The following is a 19,691-nucleotide window of genomic DNA, read 5'->3' as shown; positions in this document are numbered from 1 at the left end:
ATACCAAATTTTTTAAAATACAAAAAAAGTACCTGAGTGTCAGAAACGTACAAAAACATCTTATTACTCTCATGTCATCATAACACCTTTCCCTTATTCCTATCCCCTGCTGCCATTAAAATTTGTCTTTTTAATGCAGTCCTCAGAAGATGGCATGGAGAATTCCCCCATGCTTGCCCTAATGTGGCAATAAATACTAGAAGTTTGGTCCCTGGGGGTTACTTGAGCATCTCTGTGTCCTGCTTGGACCTCTTTTGGAGGGCTCTTGGGGCAAGCATTTCACTCTTCCTGGAAGAAGCTAGCTGGGAAGAGCTGGTGCAGAAGGCTGGGAGTGAGGAGGAATACAGGGTGTCTGCCACCCCTAATCACTGTGATCATCATTCTTGAAAAAATGAAAGAACTTTTTGTTTTTTCTCTTTGATTCGAAAGTGTCAGTCTCAGTAGTTGCCCGTAATTCATGCTAATGAATAGTTGTTTTGTGATCCTGCTAAGCCAGAACCAATAAAGGGTGGAGTATAAGTGCTTTATTGGTGATTCTGTCACCCCTCTGCATAACTTTTGCATATATATATACACGTATATATATAGTAAAGGGCAGTGTGCATCGTCTTATGATGTAAAAAGATGGAGAAATGTAATGATTAGCTAATAGGGTAAGAACTTGTTCTGAAGTGAGTCTGAAAAAATCACTGGATGTGGAGATATCATGCCAAGTGTCCCAAAAAGAATGGATTAAGGATAGTAATTAACTGCTGGTTGAGTAAGAATTACAAGATCACAAAACAAATTACTATTATTAGCAAAGTATTTATTCTGACATCCAGCTGTCATCTTTCTTCACTGTTTAACCTGATTCTGCCACGTAAAAAAAAGTCAGATGCTTTAAGTGTGAGTTTGTGATTTACTTCTGGGGCTTTTTGTCAGTGTAATTGCCTCCAAAAATGGCAATAATTTTTTTGACCCCACCCACTTTAAATCAAGTCTACAAAAGCAAGGAAACTTAAAAAACTAAAGGCCTTTTCTGGCTTTGAAGACACTGTATGAATGAGTGCTGGATCTGAAGCTCCAGGATCCGTGGGAGTATATTCCTGGATACAAATGTGTTAGGCCATACAGAGCTGATCTAAAACAGCTTGTCACTGCAGTTCTACAGGTTAAAGCCCAGTAAATACCCTTTGATTTACACCTCTCCTCTGCTTTTAAAACAGGAGTTCAGGGAGAGTTGTAAAATGGCGTGGCTTAGGGATCCCAGGCATGAAATAATCCCTTTGATTGCAGCTTAAGTGTGATCTGCATGTACAACATTTAATAACAAAACAACTAATTGTGCGGTTATGTGCTGAATACCACAACAGCAACAATAAGAAGGTTATTTGGTGTATAGCTGGCACTTATTCTAGATACCTGTTAGTTGATAACTTTCTTGCAGTCTTGAGCAATGTTAAAGATTTCTGGAGCCTGACATCCTAATAAACCATTGATAGGACCAACTGATAAAGTCATGGGGTTTTAAACAATGTATTGGTCTTCTGGTAATACTTTTATCTTGAATTGTGGTACATCAGGACATCCTTCAAACCAGTGGTTGTAGTTGGAGAAAAAAGTACAAAACTGAAATATTTAAGTTACATAGCTCAGAAGAGGAGGTGAGAGGAGATCTACTTGTCTTGCCTAGTCCCCTTTGTTTCAGTAGGTCAGGCTCATGCTGTAATGTCATAGTTGACCCATTGCCAGAACAAGATTAAACAGCCTTAGCCTTAAGGGCATTGGAAGCTTTTGAGGAAGTGGCTTTGGGGAATGGTATAATTAAAATATGAATAATATTATGAAAAAAAAAATCTTTCTTTATCTTACAGGTCCACAACCAGTGCATGTTTAAAAACACTTGCAATATGTTTTTTATTTAGAAAGAAGCCTAAAATGCATTACTCTTTTCAGTGTAAAAGCACTAAACAAAAAAATCTATAATGGGCTAAAGATCAGAAATTAAAATACAGAATTTTTGAGAAGTCAATGGTATGTGCTTTGTCAGTGAAATATAGATAGCTCTTAATCCCAGTCAACTTCTAAAATTAAATCTTTTTAGATATTAGTATGTACTGTATGTGCATGTACTTCAGAGTTACTTTTTCGTCCCAGCGTCTACAGAGCTGTTGTTAGCAGTAATTTTATCTTTTTTAGTCTTTGGGGTTTTGTTGTTGCTGTTGTTGTTGGGTTTGTTTGGCGTGTGTTGTGGGGTTTGGTTTTGTTTTGTTTTTAAATGAAGCACTGGCTTTTGTCAAACTTAGGAGATTAGCGTCGATAAGAAGGTGGTTAGCCATATAGCATTCAAGCCTATGGAAGAAACATAAGCAGAAATATTTTCCTTCCTCTATCAGGCAGTTTAGGCTTCTAGTCTGAAAGCTAACCAGTTGGCCAAAAAGCAAGCAATAGTTTTTGACTTCCTTCTGGTCCATGAGTGTGAGTAGCCATTCAGGGTTGTGGTGATGCCTACATATATCTACTGCCTGACTTTGAGTTCCTCTGGAACTGTGAACTTTCTGAAAAACTGATTGTGTTTTAAATAAAGCTGAATAATTCTGCAGAGAGTAAGACAAACACTGCTTTTCCCCACTGTAAGCAAGGGCCAGAAGACTTTGTTTGCACTTCTCATCAGCAGTGAGAATACCTAAGCGCATGCTCCACTCTGGCTGGCTGTCCTGCGGTGCAAAATTGCCCAGACCTTGGAGATCAAACCCAGAGCTGCTGTTGCAGGACAAGTTGTTGTGGAGTTGAACTGAACCAAGCACAGAAGCTTGATGTACTTTAGGGTACCTTGTCTTGCCCTCTGCTGCCAGTTTAGGATGACGCTGAGCTTCCAGAGGTCCTGTGCTTTATCTGCCAGTCCCATATGAATGTCTTAGGTGTCCAAGAGCATCTCAGAGAGTACTAGATGACCAAGTCTAGGCAAGTGAAGCAGGTCTCCCAGCCTACGTGTAATGGGGAAGAAGAGGTGGTGCAGTCTAAAGCACTGTCTGACTGCTGTTTGTCATTATAATGTGTTGGGCCCTGTCAGGTGAACCTGGCCCTTGACAACTCTGTGCAGAATTGAGGGCAGGGAGTGGGAATTTAAGGCAAGGATTTTTTTCATGCAGCATAAAGTCATCTCACAAGTTCATGATCTGATTTCATGAAATGATGAAGAATGAAATTTGAATGGTAATCATAACATTGAAGTAAAACCAAACCTCAAAACTTAAGACTCTTGACTGCTTCTCTCAGAGTTTACTCCTCTCACTGCCCATAAGTATGTTCAAAGGCTTCCCAGCTAGTGGTGGCTACTCTAGAGTCTCTAGGTGTTCATAAGAGAGGATCTGTCTCTGTCCTGCCTTCTGAAGGTGACAGTCATTTAGCCTTGCCCAACTGTGTGTCCCAGTTCAAGACAAGTTTGTCACCTGGGGTTCTGTATGGGGTCAACATTGTAATGGTGGCAGTGGTGACCAGCAGCATAAAGTGTTCTCAGCTATTCAGCCCTCTAAATTCAAAAATCATGAGTGTTAATTTTCCCTCACAGCATTTTATTGTTTTTGTTTCTTGCACAACACTATTGCTGATCTTCTGTTTTCTATCTGTCATGCATTCCTTAATTGCTTGATTACTATGTTGGTATATTTGGCACATGTTCATTCTCCAGTAATAAAGTAGTATTGTGCATTGAGTTCATGCACAAGATGTGTAGCTTTGAGTGATTCCCACTTGGCACTGTCATGTGATGCCCTTCTGGTGGGTGACGCATCTTCCTAGAGATCTCTGCTGTCAGTTGTAATTAATTAACCACTAATAAAGGTTAGCTTCTCTTTCAGGTACTGGGTGGAATTAACACATGACTACATGTTACGTTGCTGTGTAGATAGTCAAGACTACTAGGCTTAGCTTTGATTTAACAGCTGTTTTAAGTCTAGTTTAGGGGACACCACTTCTTCAGTTAACAGGGTAGGCTAACTTCAGAAAATTTTCTCATTGGCATATTCTGTAATTCTGGGAATTCTTTGTACAGTGAGATCAACCAAGAACAGAACTACTAGAGAATCCTCAGCAAGAGATTAAGAAAACTTAGAAGGAAACTCGGGAGTGTGAGAAATCCTGTTCTTGCTTTAATACAGCATTGATTCATATCAGAAATCTCTAGGAATCTATTGTGTCCATCTAGCAGCAACAGGCTTGTACATCAGTGATAATGTGCTGGAGTCAGCAGCTTCCTGGAGGTTTTTCTGGTTTGTAACACAATCGTGGGTTTTTGTTCCTCAGTGCCTTAGTACTTTTCTCACCTTCAAACTCTTCCCACTTAAAAAGATTATAAAATAACTGTAATTCTTGATATTACTGTATTTAGTCAGTGCTTTTAAAACTAAGAATCAAAGCAGTGTCTTGAAACCCAGTATTGTTTTGAAAACTTCTTTTTAAAAAAAGAATAAAGTGAATATTGAGAGATCATTTAGACTGGAAGAAACTAAGGACTGTCTTGCAGAACAAAAAATTATCCTCAATATGCATATGGAAGGAAAAATCCAGAAACCATTACTTTTCGCCAGTAATGCACATATTTTTCAAAAATCCAATGGTCTATGCAAGTGTTATTTTTTACTTACAGGTATGCTGAAACTTGTATGTATGTATGTTTGTGTGATGTAAAAGCGGTATCTTAACTTACCTTTTCTGCCTCCTCTGAGTTTTGTTTCAGGTATTATTCTAGATTGCATAAAAAGCAGTAATGTGCATCAGTTGAATTGGTAATTCAGAGGTACAGCTGTTTTCCTCCACCATAGTGGAGGCTACTCTTAGCTCTAAACCTTCCTTGAACCAATCATCTTTGTTCTTTCCCTCTTTTTCTTTTTTTTTTTTTTAGTGGGCAGTTTGCTGTAGTGAAAAAATGCCGTGAGAAAAGTACTGGTCAGCAGTTTGCAGCAAAATTCATCAAGAAACGGAGAACGAAATCCAGCCGGCGTGGAGTAAGCCGGGAAGATATTGAGCGAGAAGTCAGCATACTAAAAGAGATTCAACATCCTAATGTGATCACGCTGCATGATGTTTATGAGAACAAAACAGATGTCATTCTTATTCTGGAACTGTAAGTAGCTCTAGAGACCTGGGGAGGAATACTGGAATATTTGGTTTTGTTTTAAAAAAAATATACACTTTCTCTGAGAATTGCAGTGATTGAGTTGATGTTCCTTACCACGCAGAAGAAGATAGATAATAGCCTGACAATTCTTTAAGTCAGAGTTGTAGTGTCTTGAATTTTACACATATTTTTCACTGTAAATGCACTACAAATAAAAAAAAAAAATCCAGCATATTTAGGAACGTTTTCTGCATGTTACTTTAGTCATTGTTGATGTTATGGATCCAGAATAATAGCCTGGAGCTAAATAAACTGATTTGAAGCTAAGAACAGAAGGAAATAGAGGTTCTGAGTGGAGGTTAGTTTAGCAAGGTCTACTGGTCTATGTTGGTGTAAAGTAAAGTAGGATCACTGAATGCTTTTTCTCTTTTTTTAACCCACATAACAGAGCACAGAATTTTCCCCGTTCCGTCCTGTTGAAATGTAAACTGAACTTTCATATCCTTGTTTTAGTTCCCATTTGTCATCCGAGTTTATTGCTAATGGATTGAGGTAAATATGATGGCAGAGAATACTTCTGCATTATTGCAAGTCTGGCTTCAAGTTCCTCAAAGATTGCAAGTTTAGAAGTTAAGCATTACTCACCCATTACAGTTTGGCAGTGTTTGCTAGTTGGATGTGGAAGTCTTTACATAGTTTGCATGCCTGACACTCCATTATTGCCATACTTGCTCTGTATCAGTTAAATGTGTTTTAGAATAAGTATTCAATGCAAGCAAATTATGTGATACTAGAATGTTGGACAGCACTTTTATCTTTTCTTTGGCTTTTTGTGTGATTTTTCTTATGTAGATTATCTCTTCCTGTGTACTAGCTTTGGTAAATTATATTTCCGCTTACCTTATAAGGATACTTTAGTGTTGCATGCTTTTTTCTCTCTGCACTTGATACTAGCTTTCATATTCTCCCTGTCTATAACCTTACTGTCAGCGTATCACTGCTTCTGCAGTGCTTTCTCTCTGCTCTGTAATCTGTCTGGATGAAATCAGGCCATTGTCTGGACTTGAAAGCTCTGAGGAAGACCTGGAAATCATGGACAGTGGTAGGAGGAATGGGGTCATTCCGCCCCTTCTTTTTTACATGGGATAGGAGCTCTTCTGGCAGCAAGGCTGCTCTGTGTGTGTCTGTGCGTACCCACTAACGTTCATTGAATGGAAGCAGATACTGCTTTTGGCAGTGTGTGTTAATATTTCGTAAGCTTGATTGTGTGAAGCTCAGCAAACTATTTGCATTGCAATTTAGCTAATTGTTTTGTCTAGTTAACAATCCCCATATAGTTTCAGTTAGAGACTTTTTTTTTTTCACTTTTCCAGACTGCTATGTGAGTCTTTCAAGTTGAAGAAGTGCTATTTGGGGTACCACAAAGGCAATACATTTATTTAGTTAGAGGGTTGAGGAGGAAAAGATGACATCTTAGTGATCCCTTTGTAAACTGAATCCACTACCTTCTGTAAAATTATGTAATCTCAAAATCACCATGACATTATGTAAAACTATTAAAAGGCAAAAGATTGTTATTTTAATTGCATCCTTAGAAACTTAAATATGTGATCCCATCTTAAAATGTTCTAATATTCACATTTCGCCTCGGAACCTAGTCACTTGACATTCTTTGTTCTTACAGACAATTTCAAACAAACAGAAATAAAGCTGAAAGCTCATTAAATAACCTGTTTTGCTGTCCTCAGAATCGATCCTAAGTGACCATTTTCACATTTGATTAGAAGATGGCATTCTTCTTGGGCTTGGTGTCCCTTTATGACTACAACATAAGACAGTGTACCCCATACAGAATTTTGTGTAACTTGCTTTTTAGTTTCTCTCTAAATTCTAGAAAAATTGACATTCCAGCTATGTATGAGAAATTCATAACAAAACAAATACCCAGAAGGAACACTGATTTTATATCAGTAAGCAAGTGTCATAACGCAAGCAGTGATGAGGAAAAGTATCTCTGGCTTCTGTTCTTGGAAGAAGCTGCAGCCCACAGATGTCAAGCCCCTGCAGCTGACCTTTTTGGTGGCTGTGCAGTCTCAGGGCAACAGCCTCTGTTGCTTGTTCACTATTGATTTTTATCTCCTGGCTCAACAAGAGGTTTGCAGTATTGCGTGTGGCCTCCTAAACATTTTTCTGTATTAACAACCAGCTGTTTCTCAGAGGTGAGCGACTGACTGTAGAAGTTTTCACTTCATTACCTCACGGCAAATAGTGTGTTAGACAGGAAAGTATTCAAGGTTGTTTTCCGTATGCAGAAATATGTGGGTAGTTTGTTAATTATTGCAGTGGCAAGGTACTCACAACACTGAATGCAAAATAGAGCTGCATATCAAAACCTATATCCACATAGGTGTTTGGAGGTTTTTCTCTCACCTACCTTATGTCCTAAATGACCTACAAGAATAAAAATTACAAAACATTTGATTTCTGAAACTTTTAAAATCAAATGCTTCCTTAAAAGATTCAGCAGTCACCCACAAGCATTAGGTATCCTTGAAGAGCCTTATTTTATCACAGTCTTTTAGTATATTTAGTGAAATTGGGCATATTTTCATATTTCTAGGTCTTACTTAGTGGCAAGTTTCTCCTTGATTTGGAAATAACCTTCGAAGTGCCCACTCTGTGGACTCTTTCATTGTCTTGCAAGGAATGCTGTGCGTATTTTTCCCTATCACACAAATAATTGACTTAGTCATAATTTTATAGGTTGGGTTTTTTTGTCCGGCTGCAGTAACTAGTCTCTGTTATATGCTAGCAATACTAAGTTATTTCCAGTGAGCTCTGCTGAAGTCATCATTTTACCATTTTATCAGACTAGAAAACACAGATGCCTTTGTTGCACAGTGGTAATTATTTTCTTTCCTCAAGCATGTTTTGCACTTACCTGGTTCCCCTTTTGCTGGCCTGCTGGTAACATTGGATGCATACTCTGTCTCTTCTATTTTGTTTTTCCTTCCACTTTATTACATCTTCATTTAGACTGCAGACCTACAAAATATACTCAGTGTATGGTGCTTTGCAGAGCCTTGGTTATGGTTTCTGGGTGCAGCTGCAAAGAATATGTACCCTTATCCTAAACTATGAAGTAGTTCCTTAGAATGCTCAAAAGCAATGTGGATGGTCTCACCTTTTAAAGTAGCTTGATAGCAACAGTTGACTCTTTTCACTGGGAAGCTATGGGTGGAGTTAAGTATTGATACTTCTCTGCAAAAAAACATACTTTCACTTCTGAATTAGAAGTCTTATTTTAAGACCATTAACTCTAGTAGCATAGTTCTGAGTGATGAATACCTATTTTTAAAATTCAAAAAATGAAAAGAAGAAAGCTTTGAAAGCGTTAGCTCAGAAAGAGAGAAATTATATTAACTTAAGTGATTGTGCGTTAATTACTAAGTTTTATGCTTTTTTTAAAAAAAGTTAGTTCCTGTATAGTCTTTAAAATTTAGTCCTGTGTATCCCAGTGTCTTAGAAGGAGTTGCCACCTTATTGCTACCTTCATAATATTAACCTAAACAGAACAAAGCAAGGAGGGGATGATGGATCCATGTATAAAAGTTCTGATGATGTCATGAGTTGCTCAGTGAAGAGTAAATACAAGCAAATAATGATGAGCTCTTTAAATTCCTGTTCTCTTATTGGAGAGCTAATTTAACTTGTAAAATTTGTAATAACTAATAACTTGGCTTCCAGAGAAGCTTGATGTCTGCACAGTTTCTTTTAGTTTTTAGTTGTCTTTTGATAGAAATAGCTCAGGGGTTTTTGTTAATTTTAGCTGTAAGTCATAAGAAAGTTGTTCTCAAGTGGTCTTGTACTGGATTTTGAGAGGAGGATTGAATCCTTGGTCCTTACTGGGATGTAACAGTGGGTATGCAAACTCTGCACTGAGGTGGTGTATGTGCCACCTTTTGACTTCAAAATCCTGAATAGATACACAGATACACAGAGAGATACACAGAGGATGTGTAGACAGGTAAGGATGAAGGCTTGACAGGGATGAAAATAAAGGAGCTAGAGCCAGTGTGACTCTGCAATGCACTGAGCATAACTCGGAGAGAGACAGCTTGGCTTCTGGGCTCTGCAGTCCCTGAGCAAGATGCATGGCACTTCTATATGCTAAACCTGAATGTTCTTTATACGTTAAATTTGAATGTCTGAGGCAGGGTCAAAATACTAAGGCACTCTGCTGAGCCAAAGTGTTGGCAAGCATGTGCTTTTTCCAGACTCTGGGCACTCAGGGAACTTCAGTGATGAAAACCTAAATACCAGCCACGTTTGGGTGCAGGGAAGATTCACAGGAGTGTACAGGTCTCCCTTTTAGTGGGACTTAACTGCATAAATCTTAGGCCAGGGCTTGGTGTCTATGTTTTTCTGGCTGGCCATTCTCAGTGCAATGCTTCCTGTTCAATATAATTGAAGAATTTAGGCACACTGAAGAGAGGATTTCATGACAGTTCGTGTTTCTAATAGAAGCTGGACAAATGCAAATGATAAGGTGTACTGATGCAGTAACATGCCTTGATTTTTCTGGTAACTAAACTAAGTACCTTGTTGTTCAGCAGGCAGGCACTGTAACAAGCTAGCAGCCCTGTTCTGCTCTTTCAAAATATTTGGTATGTTGTACTTCTCAGGACTGGGTTGGTAACTGCACAATTCATAAAGGCCGTGAAATGAAGCGGATGTAAAACCCCTTAACCTTAAATAAAACAGAAGTAGCAACATTTCAGTCTAGTCTTGGGCTGACAACCCATGTTCGGAATAGTGCAAGGAGTCATACAAGAGACATTTGACCACAGAATCCTTAGGGGAAATATACCTTCTGCAAGCTGACAGAAGAAATTTTTGAATTAGAGAAGAATTAGATAATTTATCAAATTGAATCTGCTTTAAAAAGTGGAATAAACTGGTTCTGGAATTCTTCTTTACCTTTACCTGCTTATGTTGGTTTGAAATCTAAGCAGGTAAATTAAAACTTGTAAGCTTTAACTTAATAGGTTAAGTTTCTTCAAACAGGGGTTTGGGCTTAGGTTTTGGCTTTGTTTGTGATGTTTTAACTTTGCCAGAAATCTTTAGATAATCATTAATTATCACTTAGGTATTATTACAATATGAGCAATGTGATCAACATGGCATGTGACCGGGTCGTTACAAGGTGGCCACATTGACTTTGAAGGTTAATTGGTTCTAAGTTCCCTGTGTAGGTTCCCATAATGACTTTCTCTGAGACCTTGTGACCAGTTCTGTTTCATAGTTAAGAAAGCCTGGCAACTTGCAAAAGCACTATCCAGAAATCCTTTTTCCACAGGTGTGATGTGTTTTCTTTCCAGCAGGAGATACAGGGGTTGAAAACACATTTGTCAGCCTTCCTCTGGGAAGGCTTTATTTTACTTGTATCACTTCAGGAAAGCTAACACCTCTACCTAGAAATATTGGGGATGCAATGCGTTACAACTTTGCTCCCCGTGAAAACGTTTATACAAAATATTTCTAAAATATGTGCTCCACTGCTCAGAAACAATACAAAATATAGTCATGTTATGACAGTGAAAATTGGTTTACCTAGCTGTTATGGCTTTCTGTGTTATGATATGGTTGATAATATAATCTGTCCTTTAGAATTAAGATGTGACCTCCATCAACCACAAATTCTTATTTTATTGAGCAAAATATTTGAACAACCTATTACAACTGCAAAATTGTGACTTCATTAAAGGTAATCAAGAAGGTTTTATACAGGAATGTTAAAGGATTAATACTTTAAAGGAAAACAGTATGTGAAGGTGAACATAGAGGCTTTGCAGCTGTAAAGAAATTTAGCTGTGACTTGACTGTAAACAAGTTCCTCTGTTGATCTGAAGTGGTATAGGTTGTTGCCCATCAGTTACTTGCTAGCACTTCGGAGATCAGAGTTGCATTAAGGCACAGATGAACCACTCAGAAAGCTGTCTGGTAATTCTTACCAGCAGAGAACTTGAATGGGGAGAAGCATTGCGCTTCCAGAGGATACTTTACAGGAAGAAACACTAGTGCTTGGTGAACCTCTTGCCACTACTCTCTTCAGGAAGCAATCTTTATCCAGTTGGTGCTTGGTAGCAGTCTGACGCTGGCTGCATGGGCTCCTCTGCAGAGCCCCAAAGGCAGGCTGGGAGTGAGTTTGCATGGGTCTGGAAACCTGCGCAATTGTGTGGTTTCAGCCAGATTTCAGGAGGGTGTTTGTGCACCAGCAACCCCAAAGCTAACCTAGAAATAGGGCAGGGGCATTGTAGTGGAGGTGGAAATAATGTACTTCCTGGGAGAAGCTGACATTCAAAATATCAGTCATATGGGCAGATGTATGGAATTGTCTGCCCCTTCTCCTTTAGGTTAAGACTGCTTCTCTGCATGAGATGGGATATGCACAGGTAGAATGGGGCTTTCTGCTTCGCTTCTGGGTCCACCTCTGAAAGTGACCATGGGACAGTAAAATGTGTGGTGTTTTTTTACTGTGCAACTCTGTTATCCCAGCTGAGGCACAAGGCTGGACTTGAAAACCCAACAGCTTTTTAGGACGTTTGTGAAGACTGCAATTACTTACATAGCTGGTGTCTGCTGGCTTGTTCTAACTGTGAAGTCTGGAAGTCTAGTCAAGATCATCTAGTGATTCCAGGTAACTAATCTGGTTATGAAATCTGTGAAAGCAGACTCTGGTGGTAGACCTGAGGGCACTATAATCCAGTGAATTAATTGTGGAAGTGAAACTTCTAAAGGATGTTGAGTGTGGACCTATGTCTTGCTTGAAGTAATTGCCTTGCAGTGGTACCATGGTCTTCTGTATACCTGTGATGGTATAGCTTAATATCAGACCTGCCAGAGTCAGCAGGAAGGTAGGGAGTAAGCAGTCTCCTGACAAGCGTGAAGAGGAAGCTAAGAACAGCCTTCTTTACTGAGGTCCCCTGGGGACATGGGTCACAGTCCTTCATGTATGGGAAGGGTCCTGGAGGCCACCTGAATCAGAGGGACCTTTCCAGGAAGCTGGGCTTTTGTGAGCTTCCAGGTCATCTTGTGTGTGCTAGTTTAACATTTTACTCATTGTTGCTATAAAGCCCCATTTCTCTCATGCCTTATGTCCCTGCCAGTAAACATAAGCTGCAGAAGATGCTGTCTCTGGGTATTGTGCTTGCCAGCGACAGCAGGGACCTAAGGGAGGACATGGTGTACTGAGCTTGCCCCTCGCAGCTGAGGAGTAACAACAGGAGAAGTCACAATGGCCCCCACACTCTGAGGTGAACCCATGTAAGATCTCACACTAGGCATTAAGGGTGAGGTGCATAATGTGAAGGGGCACACTAAAATCCTGCAGACCAGAGGTACAGCTGCTTCTAGAACAAAGCTTTGAGTGAGTTGAATCTACTCTCACCTCTCTCATCTACTTGTTAAGCAAGGCCTGCTGAGTCATTTAGGGTCGTGGTACTTAAGCATCTAAAGGACACAACACTATGGTAAAATCTACCACTTTGGCTAATTAACTTCCAATTTAAGGGGGAAAAAAGGCAAATTTTTTTAATCTGTTAGCTTTTCTGGACCTCAGTTTCAAGACTTGCCAAGCACTAGGTGTATTACCTATGAAATACAGGTAACATTTTATTTTGTGCTATTATAAGGTGGTCACACAGCCAAAACCAGCACATTCTCCATGCCTTATTCCATACCATTTATGTCATGTGCACACTATCCAGTACCATCTTATTAACCACCACTCTTTTTCCCATCCTTTGACACAATACACAGCTATCATTCCCTTAGTCTATGGACCACCCCTGTAAAATCTCTTTAAAATGCCCATGAATATCCACAGAACGTCCACTGAGTTCACTTAGTCCATGACTTTGGGTTCCATCTGTTCTGGTGGTCACTCAGGACAGGAGAGGTGGCGTGTTGTGTGGAGTTACTGGGCACCAAAGCCAGCTCAGGTCAGGTCACTGCTTCACTTGCACTGCTTCTTGTAAGGCTTGTCCTCCACTGGTTCGGGTGGTTCCTGCTGTAGTAATTCCTATAACATGCAACTCAAATCACAGGTCACAATTTAAAGGTATTTCCATTACATTCTCCATCCCTGGCCCCTTTGGGCTGGGTTATAGAGTTTAACATTGTAAAGAACTCCTCCCCTTGCCCCCGTTCCACCTTGGACTTGTCTGCAGACTGCAGTCCCTTAGGGGTGTACCTGTTCCACGTGGAGCCACAGTCTCTCCAGGGGTATACCTGCTGTGGCATAGACTTGCCCACAGCCACAGTCACTTTGAGGTGTACTTTCTCTCTTGTGGACTCATCCTTGGGCTACAGTTTCTTCAGAGGTACACCTGCTGTGGCACAGACATAACTATGGCCACAGATGCTTTGCGATATACCTGCTCTGGTGTGGACTTATCCACGGTCACAGACACTTTGGGGTGTCCTGCTACCACATGAACTCATCCACAGGTCACAGTCCCTTCAACTCGAGTTCACACTGGAGTTCCAGCCTGTCCAGTACAGCAGCACAGAAATGGCAGCCATGCCCTGGCCATCTGCCAGCCCAGGTGCATGGCCATTGTTGTTATCAGAGCGTGCCCAGGCACAGCACAGTAAGAGGATAAGCAATACAGCAAGCACTGAGAGCAAAAAGCAACTAACAAGCACTGGGCTCTAATCCGCAGTAAAGCAAGCAAGTCCCATGGCAAGCACAAGGCCCTGCCAATTAATAGTTAAACAGCAATAACAGCTATAAATTCAATCTAGCACACTCTAACCAAACCTGTCGTTATCTTGAGCCCTTCAAGCCCCATGTTGGGCACCAAAAAGTACCGTTGTGGTTTAACCCTAGACAGTAACTAAGTACCACCCAGCTGCTTGTTCCCTGTGCCCTCCACCAGTGGGACGGGGGAGGCAATCAGAAGGGTAAAAGTGAGGAAACTTGTGGGTTTAGATAAAGGCAGTTTAGTAAGTAAGGCAAAAGCCACACGCACAAGCAAAGCAAAACAGGGAATTCATTCACAGCTCCCCATCAGCAGGCAGGTATTCAGCCATCTCCAGGAAAGCAGGGCTCCATCATGTGTAACAGTTACTTGGGAAGACAAACAACATCACTCTGTTCCCCCCTTCCTCCTTCTTCCCCCAGCTTTATATGCTGAGCATGAGGTCATATGGTGTGGGATATCCCTGGGGTCAGTTTGGGTCAGCTGTCCCAGCTGTGTCCCCTCTCGGCTTCTTGTGCACCCAGCAGAGCATGGGGAGCTGAAGAAGTCCTTGACTCAGTTGTTGCTGTCAGTGCTTACACTAAAACATCTCCACATTATCAGCTTTGTTTTTAGCACAAGTCCAGAATATAGCCCTATACTAGCTACTATGAAGAAAATTAACTCCAGCCAAAATCAGGACAAAGGCCAATGATATATAGAATCATAAAACAAATGTCTCTACAACCAACCTGTGGCAAAGAGAGGAAGACAGTGCTAGAAAAGAGCTATATGTGACCTCAGGCAATTAACTCTTCACAAACGTGACATCTTTGAGATGCATAAAAACACATGTACATTAAACTTGTAATTTCATGCAGTCTAAGCTTTCCAGATATGAAGTGACATGAAATGTAGTGATTGCACATAAGAAGCTGAAGATGAAGAGGCTCTTTACATTTTACACAAATAAAGTTATGTTTCTTTGTAAGATATCTCGAAAATAAGAAAACCTTTGGAATAAAAGCTTTCTTCTGGATCCAAAAGGAACATTGTGTAATCAGTACTGCTGTTCTTAGATGACTAGTAAGTTTCACAAAGACTCTGAAGCTTTAAAATGCTAACAGGAATAAGAGCAAGCTGTAACAGCCATAAAACATACCCATACCTGTGTGACACTGTCATAGTCTGTTTTAGACAGCAGAGTGGGCAGCATGCTGAAAATGCATGCTCTGAGTACTTCTGTTGCATTTGTGATGGCTGATGAATGCTTTAAGCATCAGCAGGTGCTTTCACTGTTTCACAGGGCTGGTGATCAACATGAAAATCAGACCAGATAACTGTGTTTGCTGCAGTCTTTCAGCCTCTTCCACAGCCGAGTGTCCAGCTCTTGACAGCTCACCAAACTGTGTGAGGGTTAGCCGGGTGCCAAACCATGCTGAGTGGGTAAAGGTGCTGGGTTTTGCTGTGACTGCTGCCACAGCTGCCCATGGCTGGAGAAGTAGCTCTGCATGGTATGGCTGTGCTCCCATTAACTGCCTCCCAGCAACTGCAGCAAACATCACTTGGAAACGTGTGGAAACAAGTTCCATGTGATGTGTAAGTCTGTTGGTCCAGTAGTTGGAAATTAAGAGAAACACCAGCACTGTGGCACCATCCAGGTTTCTGTTCATCATCACAAAGTGCTGCAGAAATACAGACCTTATCCTGAAAACCTTTTGCTTTTTGTTCAGTCAGAGGTAGAGAATGAGAGAATATGCATGTGTATCCATTTGTAAGATGTTTCTGACCAGCCTCTGTAAAATAACTGTATTTAATCTTTAGGAATTTCATTTTAATGTCTCTACAACAGTAACAAAAAAAAAAAGATTATTGAAGTGACCTCTCTTCCTTCCAGTCTATAATTCTTATATTTAATGGCACTTTGTTTCAATAATTGCTTTCATGCAGAAAATACTAAAACACAAATAACCAAAACAGTACTCTCACTATTGTCTAGGCAGCTCCATGAAAGCTCCACGAACTCCTTAAAATACACTTTTCATGCAATTTGCATTACAATAATGCAGATTAAGTCTCTTGAAAAGTAGACATGTAAAGAAGTCAAATATATTTCTAGAAATTTGGCCAGACTGTTTAGCTATTGTTCTATGTTAATCCATTATTCTTCATAATCTAAATTTTAAATCATGAGCAGATTATTTTTTCCCTACAGAAAGGCAACATAATATAGGTTGTACTTTCCGAATTTTTTTTAATAACAATACAATGCAAAGTACAGGGGATAATATGACTATCTTTTCTGTCTGTAAGACATTTCTAGGTAGAATAACAGAATCATGGAATCATTATGTTGGAAAAGACTTCTAAGATTATCGAGTCCAACCATTAGCCCAGCACCACCATGCCTCCTAAACCATGCCCTGAAGTGCCACATCTACATGTTTTTTGAACACTTCCAGCGATGGTGACTCCACCGCCTCTCTGGGCAGCCTGTTCCAATGCCTGACCACTCCTTCAGGAAATAAATTTTTCCTAATATCCAACCTGAACATCCCATGATGCAGCTTGAAGCCCTTTCCTCTCGTTCTATCACTAGTAACTTGGGAGAAGAGACCATTACCGCCTTCACTACAACTTCCTGTCAGGTAGTTGTAGAGAGCAATAAGGTCTCCCCTCAGCCTCCTCTTCTCCAAGCTAAACAACCCCAGTTCCCTCAGCCTCATAAGACTTGTGCTCTAGACCTTTCAACAGTTTCATAGCCCTTCTCTGGACATGCTCCAGCAATTCAATGTCCTTCTTGGGCCCCTCACTACAAAACTGAACAGAGTATTTGAGGTGCAGCCTCCCCAGTGCCGAGTACAGGGGCACAATCACTTCCCTACTCCTGCTGGCCACACTTTTCTTGACACAAGCCAGGATGTTGTTGGCCTTCTTGGCCACCTGGGCACACTGCCGGCTCATGTTCAGCTGGCTGTCAACCAGCACCCCCAGGACCTTTTCCACTGTGCAGTTTTCCATCCACTTTTCCCTAAGCCTGTAGCGTTGCATGGGGTTGTGCCCCAAGTGCAGGACCTGGCACTTGCCCTTGTTGAATCTGATACAACTGACCCCAGCCCATCAATCCAGCCTGTCCAGATCCCTCTGCAGAGCCTTCCTACTCTTGAGCAGGTCGATACTCCCACCCAACTTGGTGTCATCTGCAAACTTACTGAGGGCGCATTCAATTCCCTCATCCAGATAATTGAATAAAGGTATTAAACAAGACTGGCCCCAACACTGAGCCCTGGGGAACCCCGCTCATGACCAGCCACCAACTGGATTTAGCTCTGTTCACCACAACTCTCTGGGCTCGGCCATCCAGCCAGTTTTTCACCCAGCAAAGAGTACACCTGTCCAAGCCATGAGCTACCAGTTCCTCTAGGAGGATGCTGTGGGAGACAGTGTCAAAGGCTTTACTAAAGTCCAGGTAGACAACATCCACAGCCTTTTCCTCATCCACTAGGCAGGTCACGTGGTCACAGAAGGAGATCAGGTTGGTCAGGCAGGACCTGCCTTTCATGAAGCCACGCTGGCTGGGCCTGATCCCTGGGTTGTCCTGCACTTGCCTGGTGAGCACACTCAAGGTGTATCTCTCCATAACCTTCCCCGGTACCAAGGTCAGGCTGACAGGCCTGTAGTTCCCCAGATCCTCCTTCCAGCCCTTCTTGTAGATGGGTGTCACATCGGCAAGCCTTCAGCCATCTGGGACCTCCCCTGTTAACCAGGACTGCTGATAAATGATGGAGAGTGGCTTGGCAAGCTCCTCCACCAGCTCCCTCAGTACTCTTGGGTGTATCCCATCTGGCCCCATAGACTGGTGAGTGTCCAGGTGTCTCAGCAGGGCCTCCTGCTTTCTCCTGGATTACGGGGGGTTTTGTTCTGCGATCTATTCCTGCCTTACATCTCAGGGGGCTGAATGCCCCAGGGATAACTGGTCTGACTATTAAAGTCTGAGACAAAGAAGGCATTAAGTACCTCAGCCTTTTCCTCATCCTTGGTGGCAATGTTTCCTCCCCACATCCAATACAGGATGGAGATTCTCCTTGGCTCTTTTTATTGTTAACTTACTTGTAAACACATTTTTAGTCACAACAGTGGCCAGATTGAGTTCTAGCTGGGCTTTTGCCTTTCTAATTTTCTCTCTGCAAGACCTAATGAGGTATCTGTACTCTTCTTGAGTTGCCTGCCTCTTCTTCCAAAAGTGGTAAACTCTCCTTTTCCTCCCGAGTGCCAGCAAAATCTCCCTGTTCATCCAGGCCGGTCATCTTCCCTGCCGGTTTGGTTTGTCTTACAGCACTTAGGGACAGCCTGCCTCTGTACCTGCAAGACTTCCTTCTTGAAGAAAGCCCAGCCTTCCTGGACTTCTTTGCCCTCCAGGACTGTCTCCCAAGGGACTCTCCCAACCATTGCCCTGAACAGGCCAAAGTCTGCTCTCTGGAAGTCCATGGTAGTTGTTTTGCTGACCCCCTCCTTACTTCGCCGAGAAATGGTAATAATGCTGCTTTTACAAACAGGAGAAGCAGTTTGCCAGAGAGGACAGTCATTTCAGTATATGTCCTTAAACTGAAAGGAGATCTTTTTTTTTTAAGAATAGTAGTAGTTCATGTTCCCTGTTCACGTCAGTATCTATTTTTCTGTTGGCAGTTACCACCTCTCCTGCCAGACTGCTGACAGATCTGAGAAAAGGGTTATCTTAAATTTATTCCTCTCTCTCACATGCAAAAATCTAGCTGTGCTTATATAGCCTCCTCACTTCTCACCTCTCTCCTTTCTGCCTGTGCAGCTAAGACACTTTCTGGAAATAGTCTTAAGGGCAGTACTGGCCTTGCTTGTGGGAAAGGGGTGGTAATGTTAGAGTACAAATACAACATACGTACTGAATGTAATACGCTATTCCAAAGAATATAATATATTTTCAAAGAGTTGAATGCTTTGAGGAGTTCAGAAGCTGAATAGTAGGACAGCTACCAGTAACTATTTCAAAGTAAGCTTTAAATTTTTTATTTTTCTGGGCAGGGTGGTGGTGGTGGTTATCTGATGTTTTACTGGTAGTATGAGCCAATTCATGTTTTATTTTCTACCTCTCCAGTTACATTAGTATGTTTTGAGTATACTTACTTCACATTTAATTTTATTCATTTAAATGTGCATATAGAGACCAGGTGTGTTTTACTTCATTTAAATTTAGATACAGCCAACCATGTTTGGTTTTTTAAACCTTATTTTATTTGAAAATAAGACTCTATTGTATTCTTTTCAGGGGGAGGAGGGGTAGTTACTCTTTTGAGTATTGAATTAGTTAATTTTTATCTTTTTATACTGACAACATTTAAAGCATCTGGTTCCTTTTCAAGGCTGGTCTGAGAATAGCTACGCTAAAAAGGAACACATTGGTTAAAGCAAGCTCGGCAATAACTCTGCTTCTGCTCTTCAAGTGTTGCAGGTGGAGAGCTCTTCGACTTCTTAGCTGAGAAAGAATCTCTGACGGAAGAGGAAGCCACAGAGTTTCTCAAACAGATACTTAATGGCGTTCAGTACCTCCATTCTCTGCAAATTGCCCACTTTGATCTTAAGGTGTGTTGAGCAGATAAAAACCTTGACAACTGTAAGGAACATCCTTTAAAAGTCCTTTGTAACACCAGCCACAGATCTGCCATCATGCAGATCTTGGCTGTAGTTTTGTTTTATTAGTTTATATAGACAGAGGAAAGCTCAGCTATTGAAAAGAAATTACTGAACTGTAAATACTTCCCACCTGTTTTTAATATAAGGTTCTTCACAGAAAATGGCAACTTCTGACAAAA

At 41.1% G+C, this 19,691-nt stretch overlaps 1 protein-coding gene across 3 annotated transcripts in view; it reads left to right on the top strand.

Moving 5' to 3' along the window:
* DAPK1 (death associated protein kinase 1) overlaps window positions 1-19,691 on the top strand; it is a 94,216-nt gene that overhangs the window by 34,932 nt on the left and 39,593 nt on the right. For 2 of the 3 annotated variants that reach the window (XM_075079995.1, XM_075079996.1), the window contains exons 3-4: window positions 4,886-5,107; window positions 19,323-19,461. In XM_075079995.1, coding sequence (XP_074936096.1) covers window positions 4,886-5,107; window positions 19,323-19,461 — 361 coding nt within the window. Of the gene's footprint in view, window positions 1-4,885; window positions 5,108-19,322; window positions 19,462-19,691 lie in introns of those variants that run through there. The other variant, XM_075079997.1, reaches the window with a different exon arrangement.

Source organism: Phalacrocorax aristotelis, chromosome Z (assembly GCF_949628215.1).
Source record: "Phalacrocorax aristotelis chromosome Z, bGulAri2.1, whole genome shotgun sequence".
Classification (NCBI taxonomy): Eukaryota; Metazoa; Chordata; class Aves; order Suliformes; family Phalacrocoracidae; genus Phalacrocorax; species Phalacrocorax aristotelis.
This window is presented reverse-complemented; position numbering and strand designations above follow the sequence as displayed.